Below are 17,623 nucleotides of genomic sequence, written 5' to 3'. Positions count from 1 at the left end.
AGCTCTTTTCCCTTCTTTTTTTCCCCCTAGCACCAGGGGAGCCCCCCCCCCACCCAAATGTCGTTGTATGGTACCTGTACTATATCAATGCCAATAAAGACCATTCATCATTCATTCATTCATTCTCTCTCTCACACACACACACTCTCTCTCTCTCTCTCTCTCTCTCTCTCTCTCTCTCTCTCTCTCTCTCTCTCTCTCTCTCTCTCTCTCTCTCTCTCTCTCTCTCTCTCTCTCACACACACACACACACACACACACACATTCTCTCTCTCTCTCTAAATGAAAAGTAGTCATGTTTTATATGGACGGACACACATGCGCGCGCACGCACACTCCCTCTCTCTATCTCTCTCTATATAATATAAGCAGTCGTTGTATAATCATGGGACGAGCATATGACTGATAATACACCGTATATTTTATTTATTAGTCGGGCATCATGCAGACAACAAAGAGACGATCTTACTCTTCTCCGTCGCCTCGCCTGGCGTCTATGCTGTCCCCTGCCGCTCTCGCGTCGTTTGCTGCAGACATGATTTTGTGCTTTTCAATCAACAACTTAGCTACAAACAAATGGTCGACTGAAAACTTCCGTTCAGATGTGAGGTTGTTATCGAGCTTTGTTTAACATTGGCTTCCGATGTTTTAGCAGCTGCATATCGCACCGTCACAACTTCCTGGTTTCTTTGTTGCGAGCGATATAAACCACCCAATCGCAGTAAACAAGATGATGTCACCACTGATGATGATGTCATCAGACGCTGTCTGAGGTGGGAGGAGTCTGAGTTGAGAGCTGAGGCCAACACCTCACAGCATCCCTCTCCTACTGTTTATTCTGACGGTCATTTTACGGTAAATCAATCCTTTAGTTGGACAAAAAACCGTTACAACCCAAGCCCTCAAATGTTTTAGACACCAGAAAATTGCCAGGAAGGTATGCACTGTGTTGGTTCATTTGGACAGAGGGAAGGTATGCACTGTGTTGGTTCGTTTGGACAGAGGGAAGGTATGCACTGTGTTGGTTCATTTGGACAGAGGGAAGGTATACACTGTGTTGGTTCATTTGGACAGAGGGAAGGTATGCACTGTGTTGGTTCGTTTGGACAGAGGGGAGGTATGCACTGTGTTGGTTAATTTGGACAGAGGGGAGGTATGCACTGTGTTGGTTCGTTTGGACAGAGGGGAGGTATGCACTGTGTTGGTTCATTTGGACAGAGGGGAGGTATGCACTGTGTTGGTTCATTTGGACAGAGGGGAGGTATGCACTGTGTTGGTTCGTTTGGACAGAGGGAAGGTATGCACTGTGTTGGTTCATTTGGACAGAGGGGAGGTATGCACTGCCTAATTGGTTCATTTGGACAGAGGGGAGGTATACACTGTGTTGGTTCGTTTGGACAGAGGGGAGGTATGCACTGTGTTGGTTCATTTGGACAGAGGGGAGGTATGCACTGTGTTGGTTCATTTGGACAGAGGGGAGGTATGCACTGTGTTGGTTCATTTGGACAGAGGGGAGGTATGCACTGTGTTGGTTCGTTTGGACAGAGGGAAGGTATACACTGTGTTGGTTCATTTGGACAGAGGGGAGGTATGCACTGTGTTGGTTCGTTTGGACAGAGGGGAGGTATGCACTGTGTTGGTTCATTTGGACAGAGGGGAGGTATGCACTGTGTTGGTTCATTTGGACAGAGGGGAGGTATACACTGTGTTGGTTCATTTGGACAGAGGGGAGGTATGCACTGTGTTGGTTCATTTGGACAGAGGGGAGGTATGCACTGTGTTGGTTCATTTGGACAGAGGGGAGGTATGCACTGTGTTGGTTCGTTTGGACAGAGGGGAGGTATACACAGTGTTGGTTCATTTGGACAGAGGGGAGGTATGCACTGTGTTGGTTCGTTTGGACAGAGGGGAGGTATGCACTGTGTTGGTTCATTTGGACAGAGGGGAGGTATACACTGTGTTGGTTCATTTGGACAGAGGGGAGGTATGCACTGTGTTGGTTCGTTTGGACAGAGGGGAGGTATGCACTGTGTTGGTTCATTTGGACAGAGGGGAGGTATACACTGTGTTGGTTCATTTGGACAGAGGGGAGGTATGCACTGTGTTGGTTCGTTTGGACAGAGGGGAGGTATGCACTGTGTTGGTTCATTTGGACAGAGGGAAGGTATGCACTGTATTGGTTTGTGTGCTGCTGGTCCAACAACCTGGATGAGTCCACACACTTGGACCAGTAAGCATTGTTTTAAATCTTATCAATCGTGGCTACCACAAACCAACACAGTCTCAAAAACCATATCCTGTTCTCAAGGAAGGTTTTTATTAAAGGCAACATTAATAAGACCCCTCTGCGGGAAGAACCTGATTCAGGTCCACGTGTTATAACATTTCAGTTCAGCCTACATTTCCTACTGCAACATAGTTTATAATAAATAAGTTAAATGGTTGCAGTCACTGTATCTAATTGCGAGAACAGACTAGGGGGTGAGTCTTGGAGACTTATCTAAATAAGCCAAGATTTCCCTTTAGCGACGTTGATGGAACGTCAAACTAGCTGTCCAAACTAATTCGTTTTTTGTTTGTTTGTGTGATTCCACAGGAGTTCCCATCAACAGGAGGGCTGACCATCTTCCTGTTGCCATCGCCATGCCCACAGATCCACAGACAAAAAGCAACAGAGGGCCGCAGGCGCTGCCAGCACTGCCACCAACTGGGCAAAAGGAACCTCACAGCATGGAAAGTCCTGTGATGTTGCCCTCTGTCTCATCATTGACAGGAACTGCTTTGTGGAGTGGCACAGTTAAAAAACCACCTGCTTATTGTTGTTAGGGGCGGCTGCGGTGTAGAAGGTAGAGCCGGCATCTAATGATCGCAAGGTTGGCAGATCGGCGGTTCTAGCCCTGGCTGGCCACATGTCGAAGTGTTCTTGGGCAAGACACCCCCAAAATTGTTCCCAATGAGTGGGCCGGCATGGTAGCTTGCTGCCATTGGTGTGTGAATGTGTGAATGAGTGGCCATTGTAAAGCGTTTTGGAATAAGGCGATATATAAGTCAGACAAAAGCAAAAAAGAACAAAAAATGCCAATGTGTAGTATGTTTTTTGTAAGAAAATGATTGTTTACACCTTGATTACTCTTTATTGCACTTTATGTTTACATATGCAACCTGAGTGCACATTTGCATCCTTTGAAATGCTTCATTGAGCATGTTTACATTTTTTATATAAAAAACCACATCATTTTCTAAATCCGTTTTTGTGTTTTTTATTGTACAGTATGCAGTATACAGTATATACAGTATGAACAACTAACTGTCAGTCATATAGGTGAGATTGTGCTGGAAAAAATGATTCCAAATTTACCATGGTAGAACATTTTTAAATGTGATATATAAAGTCAAAATTGAAAGTAACCAAAATAGCCCAAGATCCCGAAGGGTTAACAACTGCCTAGTTTAGGCCTCAACAACTGTCTAGTTTACGTCTCACTCGGTATGTCTCCGCAATATGCTGCAATAGGCCGGAACAAAAAAGCGCGCTCTTCTTGTAAAGGCTGGTCTCAATCACGTCCTATTAGCTGAGCTAAATCCACCCCATGTTTACCAGCACGATCACACTCTACTGTACTCCACGTAAAGATGTCTGGCAGAGGCAAAGGAGGAAAGGGACTCGGAAAGGGAGGCGCCAAGCGTCATCGCAAAGTTCTCCGTGATAACATCCAGGGAATCACTAAGCCCGCTATCCGCCGCCTGGCTCGCCGTGGGGGTGTAAAGCGCATCTCTGGGCTGATCTATGAAGAGACCCGCGGTGTGCTGAAGGTGTTCCTGGAGAACGTGATCCGTGACGCCGTCACCTACACCGAGCACGCCAAGAGGAAGACCGTCACCGCCATGGACGTGGTCTACGCTCTGAAGCGCCAGGGACGCACCCTGTACGGCTTCGGCGGTTAAACAACTCGGAAACCACCCCCTCAAAAAACAACGGCTCTTTTAAGAGCCACCCATCTCCACACAAGAGAGTTGATTCCATTCATAACACTCAACTATGTACATTTAACTCACACACTAAAAACGCACACTTCCAAATCAATGTTCACAAGTAAATGTAGTGTCTCAGTATTCCGACGGCAAGAAATGACAATCGGTACTTCGGTTATTACACACAGTATAGCGCATGGTGGACTAGTCCCTTTTTCCTAGTGCACAGTCCTGAACTGACGGATGGGCTATTCTGACCGTAATAATAATGCATGTTCTTACAAAATACCGTCCCAAAAGGGACATTTCTGGTGTTCTATTTTCTGGTATTCTATATCGTACTATCGTCTTCTCTTCTTGACTATTTAATGTACGGGTGATATCGCCATAGGAAACAAGCCAACCCGACATCCTGCGGCGCAGGAGGTAGAGCTGGTGTCTAATGATCGCATGATTGAAATTGATTGATTGAAAACCTTTATTGTCCCCAATGGGGAAATTTTGTTGTCAAACAGCTCAGTTAGGGCAGAAAACATTCAATACAGAAAACAGAAAACATTCAATAAAATACATAAAACAGTGCAGGCTCAATAAGTAAAAAGTTCCAAAAGTTCCAGCTCCAGGTCTCCCCCACCCTGCAGGGCCTGGTTGTAGAGTCGGAGTGCAGCTGGAACAAAGGACTGTCCAAATCTTTTTGTACTTTGACGGGGGAGAACAAATCTGTGGCTGAACTTGCTCCTCATCCCCGCCAGCTCGCAGTACATCGGGTGGGAGGGATTGGCCAGCATGGCCGCCAGTTTTTTCCCCATCCTCTGTTCTGCCACCACCTCTAGGCTGTCCAGCCCGGTCCCCACCACAGAGCTGGCCTTCTTCACCAGTTTGTTTAGCTTCGCAGCATCCCTGGCACAGATGTTTCCACCCCAGCAGGCCACGGCGAAGAACAGAACGCTGGCAACCACCGACTGATAAAACATTTGCAGCAGCTTGTTGCAGACACCGAAAGACCTCAGCCTTCTCAGGAAAAACAGTCTGCTCTGCCCTTTCCTGAGAAGAGCCTCGGTGGTTCGAACCCCGGCTGGTCACATGTCGAGGTGTCCTTAGTTAGCGTATCTTAGTTAGGTATCACCAAATGAAGGAGCATACCTAACTTAGTTGGAAAGGACACCTAAAGTGTTTTTCTACTCTGTAGTTCCAAAATTAAGCATGTTTTAACATTAGACACGGTGGACTGGCGGCCATCTTGAATTTGACCTCTCCCGGGCCTCTGGGTCAAATCTGACTTCCCTCCACATCTGAAAATAAACCTTATGGTATGTACTAACTATGGTAGAAATGTCATGCTTTGTTCAAAAAGTGCACAATTATTGTGCTAAGCCGCTCTACTAATTGTAAAGCGCTTTGGAATAAGTCAGTCCATTTAATTTCATTACAACCGAATAGAAGGGAAAAAAGAGGGGGTTGGTGGAGGAGACGCGGAAGCGGTAGGCTAGAGCTTTTTAGAAACGGATGTCAGGGGCCGTCTAATTTGCATAGCTCCCCCTTTATATAGCGGGTGGGCAAATACTCCGCTTTCATTCGTTTCTGAGAAGCAACGAGCCAGCATCACCATGCCGAGCCTGCGAAGTCCGCGCCCAAGAAGGGCTCCAAGAAAGCCGTCGCTTTTCCCTTCAAGATATGGATCGTCCGCCGCCTATGGAGAAGTTCCTCCGGGACGCCTGCCGCTGCGACTTCCAAGCAGCGGAGGACACTTTTCAGCGGAGGAGACTTTTCCCTTCAGCGATGGATCGTCAAAATGAATTTCCCCACGGTGATAAATAAAGTATAATTGAATTGAATTGAAGGTCCTGAAGCAGGTCCACCCCGACACCGGCATCTCCTCCAAGGCCATGGGAATCAAGAATTCTGTCGTCAACGACATCTTCGAGCGCATCGCCGGCGAGTCCTCTCGCCTGGCCCACTACAACAAGCGGTCTAACTACTATTTTCCCAAATGTTCATCGACGTCGCAGACTCGCAGCGGCTGCTTTTCCACTATTTAGTAAGTCCATGACAAAATGGAAGTCCATGACTAGATGCTCAGGTCTGGTTAGATGCTCAGGTCTGGTGAGATGCTCAGGTCTGGTGAGATGCTCAGGTCTGGTGAGATGCTCAGGTCTGGTTAGATGCTCAGGTCTGGTTAGATGCTCAGGTCTGGTTAGATGCTCAGGTCTGGTTAGATGTTTCGCCTGCTCCACTAACCCCGGGATGGATTGGTCACACCCTGCGCAAACCAGCAGCTACCATCACACGACAGGCCCTGACATGGAACCCACAGGGAAAGCGGAAAAGAGGAAGGCCCAGAAACAGCTGGAGGCGGGACTCTGAGGCGGAGTTGAAGAGGCAGGGTACCAGCTGGGGAGAGGTGGAAAAGAAAGGCCAGAGCCGTGATGGATGGAGAAGAGTCGTTGATGGCCTTTGCTCTGCAAGAGATCCAAATAAGAGTCGGCCCTCACTTTCATTGCGCCACGGGGTGTGTTCGGAAGTACCCTCTGACTCGCGCGTGCGTTAGACTCCTTGGTCCGAGTTTCAAGACGGGTCGGGTGGGTTGCCGACATCGCCGCTGACCCCTGACGCCAGTTATACGAGAGCCGATCCCTACCCTGACGGCGCAAAGTCAAGTCACTAACCCCGAAGGTTCTTTTAAGAGCCACCCACCCTATCAACATAAGACCAATTCCATAGCGAGTTACACTCGCGTCCTACAATGTTGTATTGTCTGTTTAATGACTGAAGTCCTTACCTTGTCACATGAACGCGCTAGAGATCTATCGCGAATTATTCTTCCCCATGTCTGTCAATGTATTGCAAAGTTGTGCAGTAATCCCATTTTTTTTCCACATAAAGAGGTCCTCAATTGACACCCTAAATTGTCCGAGTGGCACCGGAACATGTCCCAGCAGTTAGTTGCACCAAAACTAAAAGTGGATTTACCCTATTTGTTGGGGAGCTGGGTTACCTTTTAGTAAAAGTTCGTGAATGTATTAGTTTTATTTAAAAAAAACTAAGATGAACCGGAAATTGTGTTGTATGATAGTGTCTAGTCTAGTCTATTGCAAACTAAAACTGTTAAAAGTGTCACTGATGTCAACGGTTACAGCTCGAAGTGGCGGTGAGGTCTGGAAAACATATTGACAAGGTCTTTAAAAAGTTTTAGAAAGGTATTGAAATGAACCTCAAGATTCTTGTATATACCCTGAAAGCCATAGATAGGAATATATTCTCATTGACAAACTTCCCATTTCTGCCAATACCTTTCTTGATCTTTGTCATTGTACGGTAACGGGTTTCCCTTGTTTTCAACATTAGACTAAATACTTGCTAAAAAATCTACACAATTTAACTAATTGTAATGAAATTAATGGATGGTTTTGTAAGCCCACATTCATTCCTATTCAGCCTCAAACCTAGTGCATCTGAGAAGAGGGTAAAAGCTATATCTGGGGTCTTTGTCCTTAAGAAAAGCAGTGGTATCATCTGCCAGTTGACTAATAATGATAGATTTTCCCATAACATCAAGTAAAAAAAAAAAAAACGTATTCTTTATATTATGTTTATTATTATATTCCCATTGTGGGGGTGGGGAGGGACAAATGAAGCGCCAAGCGCGCTAGGGAGGGAGCGGCAGTGATTTTGGGTTTGAATTTATGGCGGGCAAGTTGCACGGGTCTCCTGTCCAATGACAGCCGGAGAAGGAGGATACAACGGGCCAATGAGCTCCTCCGTAGTCGCCGCCCAATCGGAGCACGACGGCTCCGGCTTTATAAACTGAATTTGCGAGTTCCTTTACTCTATCTATATTCCGACTCCAAAAGAAGGAAGCTAGCACCATGGCCAGAACCAAGCAAACCGCTCGTAAGTCCACCGGCGGCAAAGCCCCCAGGAAGCAGCTCGCCACCAAGGCTGCCCGTAAAAGCGCCCCGGCCACCGGCGGCGTGAAGAAGCCTCACCGCTACAGGCCCGGCACCGTGGCTCTGAGGGAGATCCGTCGTTACCAGAAGTCCACCGAGCTACTGATCCGCAAGCTGCCCTTCCAGCGCCTGGTGAGAGAAATCGCCCAGGATTTCAAGACCGACCTGCGCTTCCAGAGCTCTGCTGTGATGGCCCTGCAGGAGGCTAGCGAGGCGTACCTGGTCGGTCTGTTCGAGGACACCAACCTGTGCGCCATCCACGCCAAGAGAGTGACCATCATGCCCAAAGACATCCAGCTGGCCCGTCGCATTCGTGGAGAGCGCGCCTAAAATGGTCAATCTGATAACAAATCGGACAACCAAACAATAAATCCAAAGGCTCTTTTAAGAGCCACCTCAATATTTCCCTCAAAAGCGTATTTCCATTTACCACCGGTGTTGGACGTCACATGATCTTTTCCATCACCCGGTAAACAGAAGGGAAATCGACAATATAGGGGTCTATTATCGTAACATGTAGAAATGGCAATAGAAAAATGTAGTATTGAAATAATGACTAGAAAAAAGTATTTTGGTAGGAAAATGATGAGTTGGAAGATAGATTTACTGGGTAGTTGAAAGAAAATGATTCCGAGTCTGATTTTAGATAATTGTTTTGATTGTTTGGTGGGTGGATGAATTGGTAAGTACTGTAGATAGATTACTATTGCTTCATCCCTCGGGAGGGCACAGACGCTATACCTCTCTGATTGACTATAGCATCCTCCAACCACACAGCTATGTTGGCATGAAGCCGGCTAATATTGCATTTAAAAGAAAATAATACAAATATTTGATCAGTATTGAGCCTAACATGGTAGGTATTACAGAAGGATAGGCCTATTTGTGGCGTAGTCCTAGACTGCATGCATTCCCTAACATTTAAACTATGTATAAATATATAACAGACTGTAACAGTATAATTCCTCTCTGGGAAATATCTACTGTACATGCTTTTGATTTTTCACTCCACTGTTATCATTCAACACAGATTGGCAATACAATTTGACACTATGTTATTATAAAATAATTAAAATGCACATGCTAGACAATACACAAGAAAGGGACTTAATCCTGAGATAGCTGCTCTCACCTTTGATACTAAGTATCAATTATACTTACATTATATATACACACACAAAAATACACACTCACACACAGACACATGTCAGAACTGCAAACTTTACACACGGCATCATTTACAAAGAAAGAAGGAATTTTCATGGCCACCATCTATTGAACTGTTACAGAACAAAGGAAATATGTAAACATAGTAGTCTTGTGCATGCAGTCTGTCTTTTATGGTGTCTTCAATACATATGGATGATAATAATAAAGAGTTATGGTGGACAATAATATGCATTGTGAACAGTAAAATATGGAAGACAAAGTGTATGATAACTATTCAACAAGTTTTGTTCCTTGGGACTGTTGTCTTTCTATTATTTGTATTACTTCTATTATTGCTCAATTGTCTCTGGGGGCTATTCCACTAAAGGTGGATCAGTATTGCGGCGCTATAAATAAATGCGGCGCTCAGGCAACTCGAGATTGGAATTCAAGCCTCAGGTGATTCCTCGAACGAGGATCAGCCTTGTGTCATCAGTGTTCACAGAAGACAGGCTTACAAATCTTCGATATGGGCGCGTGCACGCAGACATAAAGAGCCCCGAAGAGTCGATCTGTCGAAATGAAGATACTCCACTCTGCAGGGGTACTACTTTTGCGCAGCATTCCGAATTATTGATTTTTATGAAGACGGAAAAATAAGATGTAAAATAGTGCAATACTGCCGCAATTAACAAGGCGAGGGAAATGGTTTGGCAAGAAATTGCTGACCGATTAAATGCGTAGGTCATACTAGCCCCAGTTATTGTTATATGTTCATATTTTAATAAATGAATATTACTACTGTGGTGATATCTGCAGCAGGCTACAAACCGTCATATCGCCACAATGGCCTAGTGGTATCGACCGCTGCCACAGGATTTATTCGTCATTTTATATCGGTGGTTCAAATCCCTCTTCAGAAGCACTTTTTACTGCATCGTTGTCTGAATCTAATCTAAAATCTAATCTAAAAAAGTATGTAGGCTATAAAATGATGGCGCAGGCTAATTTACAAGAACTGACACGATTACAATGGTGTTTGAAGCCTTTGCATGAAATCTTCGGTTAAATGTAAAAAAAAAAAAAAAGAATCACTTAGTCAAGTCTCGAACACACAACCTTTGGAACTCCAGCCGGCTGCCTTAACCACTACGCCAGCCAGACAGCTGTGATGACAGCAATTTAAGTTGAGACAATAACTTTTTTTTTACACTCTTTTCTTTATCGATCTATCGATCTATCTATCACACTTTCAAAATATCAAGTTATCTATCACACAATCAAACTATCTATCGATCACACTTTCAAAATATCAAATTATCTATCTATCACACAGTCAACCTATCCATCTATCTATCTCGTGTGAAGTGGGAACTAATATTTCCTAAAAGAGGAACTGTCGTTCGGGATGTAGTTTCCGCCTGTGAGCCTTTTTTGACGCGCGTCTTACCATAGCCTGTGTTTTAGCCTGGTCGCGACCAGGCTAATTATATCTGACTCAGAAGGAGCTCAACCAAGCAGCGAATTATTTGAGCCACATTGATGGCACCGAACGCAAGCTAACATTTTCGAGGCTTAGAACTTTATAGAGGCTTAGAACTTTATCGAGCTTCGTGGAATACCCCCTGGTCTCTCTTTATTTTACTTGTATAGTTGTAACAATAAACATGATTCTGATTCAAGCAAGTCAAAATGGAACTGCAAAAGAATAATAAAGCTGGACTCCAAAATAAAAAGTACAAAAACGTACATGATTAAATCGATAATATATGTATTTGTATATGGGTTTTATTTGCAGGGTTGTACAGTGGCGTATGATGATTATGTAAACGTGAACACAACTTTATTATCATTCTCTCTTCTTCTCTTCTCATCTTCACAACGTTTTCATCTATGTTCCATCCGCGCGTGCGCAGTAGATGTATTTGTCCAATAGAATCTAGTGTCAGGAGTCGCCTACTTTGCATAGCTCCCCCTTTATATAGCGGCTGCACTACCTCCACCCATTCATTCGTAACGAGCTGTTTTCATCATCATGCCTGAGCCTGCGAAGCCTGCGCCCAAGAAGGGCTCCAAGAAAGCCGTCACCAAGACCGCCACCAAAACCGGCAAGAAGCGCAGAAAGTCCAGGAAGGAGAGCTATGCCATCTACGTGTACAAGGTCCTGAAGCAGGTCCACCCCGACACCGGCATCTCCTCCAAGGCCATGGGAATCATGAACTCCTTCGTCAACGACATCTTCGAGCGCATCGCCGGCGAGTCCTCTCGCCTGACCCACTACAACAAGCGGTCCACCATCACCTCCAGGGAGATCCAGACCGCCGTGCGTCTGCTGCTCCCCGGTGAGCTGGCCAAGCACGCCGTGTCCGAAGGCACCAAGGCCGTGACCAAGTACACCAGCTCCAAGTAAACCAGCGTTTTCCGGCTACCCCCAAAGGCTCTTTTAAGAGCCACCCACCCAGTCAATGAAAGATCAGTTCCATAGTCGATGTTCCATTCAGGAGTTACAATGTTATAATAATAATAATAATAATAATAATACAGCGCTTTTCGAGACCCCAAAGGCGCTTGTCCTGACTAAATTCTTTGGGTTCGGGATTTTGCGTGCCTTTTTTTGTTTTATATCCCCCCTCTGCCTCGTTGTGTTTGTCTTTAAATAATGTAATTAATTTTGCCATTTAGCAGACGCTTTTATCCAAAGCGACTTACAATTACGAATTACAGGGACATTCCCCCTGGAGTAACTGAGGGCTAAGTGCCTTACCCAAGGGCACACTAGTAGTGGTGTGGCTTCAGGCGGGATTTGAACTCACAACCTTCCGATCACAAGTCCAACTCACTATCCACTAGACCACCACTACTAAACTGCTCCCTCCATGGATGCAATGAACAAAAGTAGCGACACATTTAAACAATTAATACATAGTTAATTTGTCTCAAGTAGCATGCACACACGGGTGCCAGTACTCGATAATTATGTGGGAAGACGGTACATGTGGGAAAACTAGGGTTAGGCGCTACGTCGACTTGGTACATGCTGGCATGTCTAACCCTACCCCTACCCCTAACCTTAACCCTAGCAATCTTCAATGACTAACAATCTTCAATGACTAGTCGTCACGTTTTCTTATGACCACGCCGGAGATTTAGCGCTCCTCCCCACCTCTCGTCTTTGTCTCATTCGACTGCTGGAGTACTGTACTTATGTTTGTCTCTGAAATGAATAGCTTTCTTCCTCTGAATAAAATGTACACGAGCAGGCTTAACTAAACTATGCACACGCATGGCCAACTTCTGGGACACGAGTGGATTTTTTAATGGATAAATAATAAAAAATATATTAACTGCCCACTTGCCTATTGATGATCCATAAGCAGCCTTCATATTATCCCGATAAGATTAAGCTGACCAAATACGACATTAGGAGTGGTCCGGTCAATTTGATTGCTGTGGCAATATAGTTGACACCAGTTACAGTGCACTAATCAAAGAGTCATGTATATTTTCTTTTTTTGTCAGGAGTAATGATTACAATGCTGGTGATAATATCGCAATTGATTGTGGTGGCTTCCTCATAGTAGATATGTACCAATCATAGCCTGTGGCTTTCGCCTGTCCTGTCTAGATTGATACTACTACTACTACTACTACTACTACTACTACTACTACTACTACTACTACTACTACTACTACTACTACTACTACTACTACTACTACTAACCTTTCCTGCAAACGTTGATATATGAAATATGAATCTAGTATACTACCTTTGCACATACTGTATATTGCACATTGCACATACCTCTTTGATATAGCCTATGTTATACATCTATACATTGCATACTGTTCATAAACTACCTGCTTAAATGTACATAGCTCATAACTGTATATACCTCTAAACTACCGTGCATGCCTTATTGTAGGCTACCTATCGTCATGTTTTTAATATCATGTTCTTATATCACTATTTGCACTTCTGGTTAGATGCTGAACTGCATTTCATTGTCTAGTACTTGTAGGCTACTCTGCAATGTCAATAAAGTTGAATCTAATTTAATGAAGGAGAGATAGCCACTTTAGATTGTTCAGGAGAGTGACATCTCGAAACACCATCCATAGGGGACAAGCTCCCAGCGCCATCCCGGCGACTGTGTTTTACGGCCACCAAAAGAGCTCACATTTAAAACACCCCGCACCACATCGGGGAACCCTCAACATTTGGACTCCCTCGCCAGACATCCTGGCTACCTGGACAACGAGTGCTAGTCCGAATCGTATGCATTTTTAGCCCCTTTAAGAGACAAATAGCACAGGAAAAGCTGTGCGCACCGCTCCCTTCGACGGTGGAACTGCGGGGTTTTGAGCGAGTCACAACAAAACACACGAGGTCTTCGCGGCTCACATGACTTTATTGTAACCGGAGGCAAGTCTGCTCGCTGGCCCGTTTGCATTTGGACCTCAACTCGGCACCACCGGTGACTTTTAGCCCGTTATTCGCGAGGAGAAAACACAGGCGCCCGGACATTTCGCAGGCTAAGACTGCTGAGCAGAGATGGTTGAGTCTGCACGGTTCTCATGTTGCATTTAAGGACAGCCCCCTGCGCCGGGTTGAGCTTCATTCTCACCGAGCAGCTTTGCAGACTAGTTGGTACCAGAACGAACGAGACCTTCTACAGACATGGCAGAAGTCGCACCAGCAGTAGCCCCCGCCGCCGCGCCGGCCAAGGCGCCCAAGAAGAAGGCAGCAGCCAGGCCCAAGAGAGCAGCTGGCCCCAGCGTCGCCGAGCTCATCGTGACGGCCGTGTCCGCATCCAAGGAGAGGAGCGGCGTGTCTCTGGCCGCGCTCAAGAAGGCCCTGGCGGCCGGTGGCTACGACGTGGAGAAGAACAACTCCCGCGTTAAGGTCGCCGTCAAGAGCCTCGTCGTCAAAGGCACTCTGCTCCAGCTCAAGGGCACCGGGGCCTCCGGCTCATTCAAGCTCAACAAGCAGGCTGCCGTTGCGGCCAAGAAGCCGGCGAAGAAAGCCGCTGCCCCGAAACCCAAGAAGGCGGCTACAAAGAAGCCCGCCGCGGCCAAGAAGTCTCCCAAGAAGGCAAAGAAGCCCGCGGCAGTCGCCAAGAAGTCTCCGAAGAAGGCAAAGAAGCCCGCGGCAGTCGCCAAGAAGGCCACCAAGAGCCCCAAGAAGGTGAAGAAGGCCACACCGGTCAAGAAGGTTCCGGCTAAGAGCCCCAAAAAGGCCGTCAAGGCAGTCAAGCCCAAGGCAGCCAAACCCAAAACCGTGAAGCCCAAGGCAAAGAAGGCAGCCCCAAAGAAGAAGTAAACATTCAAAGTGTGACACCACTTATACCACAAAAAGGCTCTTTTAAGAGCCACCCACCTTTTCATAAAAAAGCTCATTTTCATCCATGCCAACGGAAAAAGTCAGTGTTGTATGTTTTAGAAATGATTTTACATCAGTGTCACCCACTGGACACCCAACAATAATGATTTTACTTCAGTTTGAAATGTCAGCAGGGAGTGATTTGACAACTAAGATGTGTGCTGGAGAGAGAGGGGGTTATGCTAGTATGCCAGTGTCCACAAAATTGCATATAATATCAACATAAGTGTTCCTCTTTCCAATACACCATTATGTTACATTTGGATAGAAATGCGCGGGCGATCAGACAACTTTTCGCTGTAAAATCAAGCAGGATGCACTGTACTAGAGAGCTGGGATAGCCGAATGCACTTCACAACATAATATACTAAGTATATTAAATATATATACTAAGTTGTTAAGTTTATTATTATGTTTTATAGTAGTATATATTAGTATATATACTATATATACTAGTTTCGTAAATCGTGAGATGAGTTCTATTTTTTACTTTGATTTGTGGCGCGCGAGGGAGATTCATAAAGACGGAAGTGAAACAGTCTCCGTCTTCGTTGATTGGATGAGGTGACATCGACCGGGTGGCCAATGAACGCCTTCGGGGTGCGCTATAAGAACGACACACAAAGCTGAGGGACTATTATCATACTATTTTCTACAATTCGGTCAAAGTTTCTCTGAATCGCAACCATGTCAGGAAGAGGAAAGACCGGAGGCAAGGCCAGAGCAAAGGCAAAGACACGTTCTTCCCGCGCCGGACTCCAGTTCCCCGTCGGCCGTGTCCACAGGCTCCTGCGCAAAGGCAACTATGCCCAGCGTGTTGGCGCTGGCGCACCGGTCTACCTGGCCGCCGTGCTCGAGTACCTGACTGCTGAGATCCTGGAGTTGGCCGGCAACGCCGCCCGCGACAACAAGAAGACTCGTATCATCCCCCGTCACCTGCAGCTGGCCGTCCGTAACGACGAGGAGCTGAACAAACTGCTGGGCGGTGTGACCATCGCTCAGGGCGGTGTCCTGCCCAACATCCAGGCAGTGCTGCTGCCCAAGAAGACCGAGAAGGCTACCAAGAAGTAAACGACCACCGCGGCTTCAGCTCCTCAACCCCAAAGGCTCTTTTAAGAGCCAACCACTTCTCTCTTCAAAAGAGCAATGCATCACTCCATCCTCTGTTTGTCTGCGCTGTGAGTCATGTTGTGAAATGTCCTTTCTTATCTTATGTACATGAGGCAGAAAAAAACGCAACAACGGTGCACACTATTGTGACCGCTTCAGCGTTAAAAATAACATTCAGTTCTTAAAGTTTCTAACATCTCTTCCTTGTGTAGTGAACCTTGTTCTTCCATGTGTAACTTACCGTAATACGTTTGTTTGGTTGATCATTTGTATACACATGGCGGACAACTGATGAGACTAAAGGATTTAGAGGGCAGCAATATTTGTGAGCTGACAGTAAAACCACTGTAAAGACTAAAGTATCTGCACTATTTGCACCATCATGCTGATCTCAACATAATGTTTACACAGTTCTCACTTATTCATATTTATAAATATAAAAATACAATGTCATCTATTGTCATTATGTTATCTTCATTTACCTGTATATTATATATATGTTACGGTACATGTGGGAAAACTAGGGTTAGGTGCTAGGGTTAAGGTTAACCCTAATTTTCCCACATGTACCGTAACATATACATAGCTCTGTTTAATACTTTCTTTAGTCGTAGATTACATAATTTTTTTCTCTGTTGTTTTTATCTCCACACAACATTTAAACGTGTTTCCAATGCCAATAAAGACCATTAAAACTGGAAATTGAAACAGTTACGGATATATTATCATTGACGAAATATAAATGATACCGGTACATCTCTTTGGACCAACTGTTTGGGGGAGGGGTCAGACAAAGGAAGCGCGGTAAGTTTTTGAATTTAAGTTGGGGTCGTGTCCAATGGCAGCCGGACAAGGACTTGACAACGAGCCAATGAGCTCGTCTATAGTCCTCAACCAATCGGGGCACGGTGATGGGGCTATATAAACGTAACTCGGAGCCTGTAAGACTCTCTCTATTTCAACTGGAAGAAGAAATCTAGCGCGATGGCCAGAACCAAGCAAACCGCTCGTAAGTCCACCGGTGGCAAAGCCCCAAGGAAGCAGCTCGCCACCAAGGCTGCCCGTAAAAGCGCCCCGGCCACCGGCGGTGTGAAGAAGCCTCACCGCTACAGGCCCGGCACCGTGGCTCTGAGGGAGATCCGTCGTTACCAGAAGTCCACCGAGCTGCTGATCCGCAAGCTGCCCTTCCAGCGCCTGGTGAGAGAAATCGCCCAGGATTTCAAGACCGACCTGCGCTTCCAGAGCTCTGCTGTGATGGCCCTGCAGGAGGCTAGCGAGGCCTACCTGGTCGGTCTTTTCGAGGACACCAACCTGTGCGCCATCCACGCCAAGAGGGTGACCATCATGCCCAAGGACATCCAGCTGGCCCGTCGCATCCGTGGAGAGCGCGCCTAAGATGACCAGTCATTACCTAGATGTAATCTAAACAAAATCCCCAAAGGCTCTTTTAAGAGCCACCTCAATATCTCCCCGAGAGGCATGTTTCCATTTACCAACCGTCTACTTCATGAATCTCCATTATAGGTCGTCTCTCCGACTGTGAAAATGAACCTACCTATTCAAATTATAGAGGGGGTAAAATACTTATTTTCTCCACTGTATACACCAGGGAATAGACAGCATACCAGTGAATAATAATAACCTTTATTTGTATAGCACTTTTCCTGCAAACGTTGCAGCTCATAGTGTTTTAACATAAAAAGAATAATAATAGAACAATAGTAATCAATAAAACACAATAGCAGTATTATAAACTACATAACTAAACAAGAATAAACCATACAATCCAAGGGGTATATAACAAAGATAAACAAAATTACACAATAATATAAGCATTACTATAAGTAAATCCATACAAATATAAAGATTCATCAACTAACATTAAAAGATACATTTATAATAAAATAATAGACATTTATTATAAGTATAATAATAGGCAGCATAGCCACCAGGGAGGTAACGAGACACAGATGTGCAGACTAATGACTTAGACAGAACCATACACAAGATCGCCAGGAGAGGGCGTCACACAATACCATAATTCATATTCCGTGTGTGTGTGACC

The 17,623-nt window shown here is 45.4% G+C and overlaps 7 protein-coding genes across 7 annotated transcripts in view; 6 read left to right on the top strand and 1 right to left on the bottom strand.

Annotated features, from left to right (window-relative positions):
* Nucleotides 1-537, bottom strand: part of LOC308161306 (caspase-3-like) — a gene marked incomplete at both ends in the record, with an annotated part of 4,434 nt that extends 3,897 nt beyond the window's left edge. The window contains one exon of the mRNA XM_080535305.1: nucleotides 470-537. Coding sequence (XP_080391431.1) covers nucleotides 470-537 — 68 coding nt within the window. The remainder of the gene's footprint in view (nucleotides 1-469) is intronic.
* Nucleotides 204-16,953, top strand: LOC308161307 (histone H3.2; the record flags this gene model as incomplete). Its single annotated transcript, XM_080535306.1, has 2 exons — nucleotides 204-292; nucleotides 16,539-16,953. Exon 2 carries the CDS (start codon nucleotides 16,543-16,545, stop codon nucleotides 16,951-16,953), a length of 411 nt encoding a protein of 136 aa, XP_080391432.1. The 5' UTR covers nucleotides 204-292; nucleotides 16,539-16,542.
* Nucleotides 3,634-3,945, top strand: LOC308159394 (histone H4; the record flags this gene model as incomplete). Its single annotated transcript, XM_080533174.1, has 1 exon — nucleotides 3,634-3,945. The coding sequence occupies one exon, from the start codon at nucleotides 3,634-3,636 to the stop codon at nucleotides 3,943-3,945; it is 312 nt and encodes a 103-aa protein (XP_080389300.1).
* Nucleotides 7,810-8,249, top strand: LOC308159395 (histone H3.2; the record flags this gene model as incomplete). Its single annotated transcript, XM_080533175.1, has 1 exon — nucleotides 7,810-8,249. Exon 1 carries the CDS (start codon nucleotides 7,839-7,841, stop codon nucleotides 8,247-8,249), a length of 411 nt encoding a protein of 136 aa, XP_080389301.1. The 5' UTR covers nucleotides 7,810-7,838.
* LOC308159393 (histone H2B-like) lies at nucleotides 11,104-11,478 on the top strand (the record flags this gene model as incomplete). Its single annotated transcript, XM_080533173.1, has 1 exon — nucleotides 11,104-11,478. One exon carries the CDS (start codon nucleotides 11,104-11,106, stop codon nucleotides 11,476-11,478), a length of 375 nt encoding a protein of 124 aa, XP_080389299.1.
* Nucleotides 13,713-14,640, top strand: LOC308159391 (histone H1-like). Its single transcript, XM_080533171.1, has one exon. It carries the CDS (start codon nucleotides 13,747-13,749, stop codon nucleotides 14,386-14,388), a length of 642 nt encoding a protein of 213 aa, XP_080389297.1. The 5' UTR covers nucleotides 13,713-13,746; the 3' UTR covers nucleotides 14,389-14,640.
* On the top strand, nucleotides 15,055-15,597 carry LOC308159597 (histone H2A-like). The gene has a single exon (XM_080533416.1). The coding sequence runs from the start codon at nucleotides 15,136-15,138 to the stop codon at nucleotides 15,517-15,519; it is 384 nt and encodes a 127-aa protein (XP_080389542.1). The 5' UTR covers nucleotides 15,055-15,135; the 3' UTR covers nucleotides 15,520-15,597.
* Nucleotides 16,954-17,623: the final 670 nt, after the last annotated feature.

The sequence above is a fragment of the Nansenia antarctica genome (assembly GCF_963989245.1).
Source record: "Nansenia antarctica genome assembly, chromosome: 6".
In the NCBI taxonomy this organism is placed as follows: domain Eukaryota; kingdom Metazoa; phylum Chordata; class Actinopteri; order Argentiniformes; family Microstomatidae; genus Nansenia; species Nansenia antarctica.
Note: the sequence above shows the minus strand (reverse complement) of the source record. Positions and strands in the feature narration are given on the sequence as shown.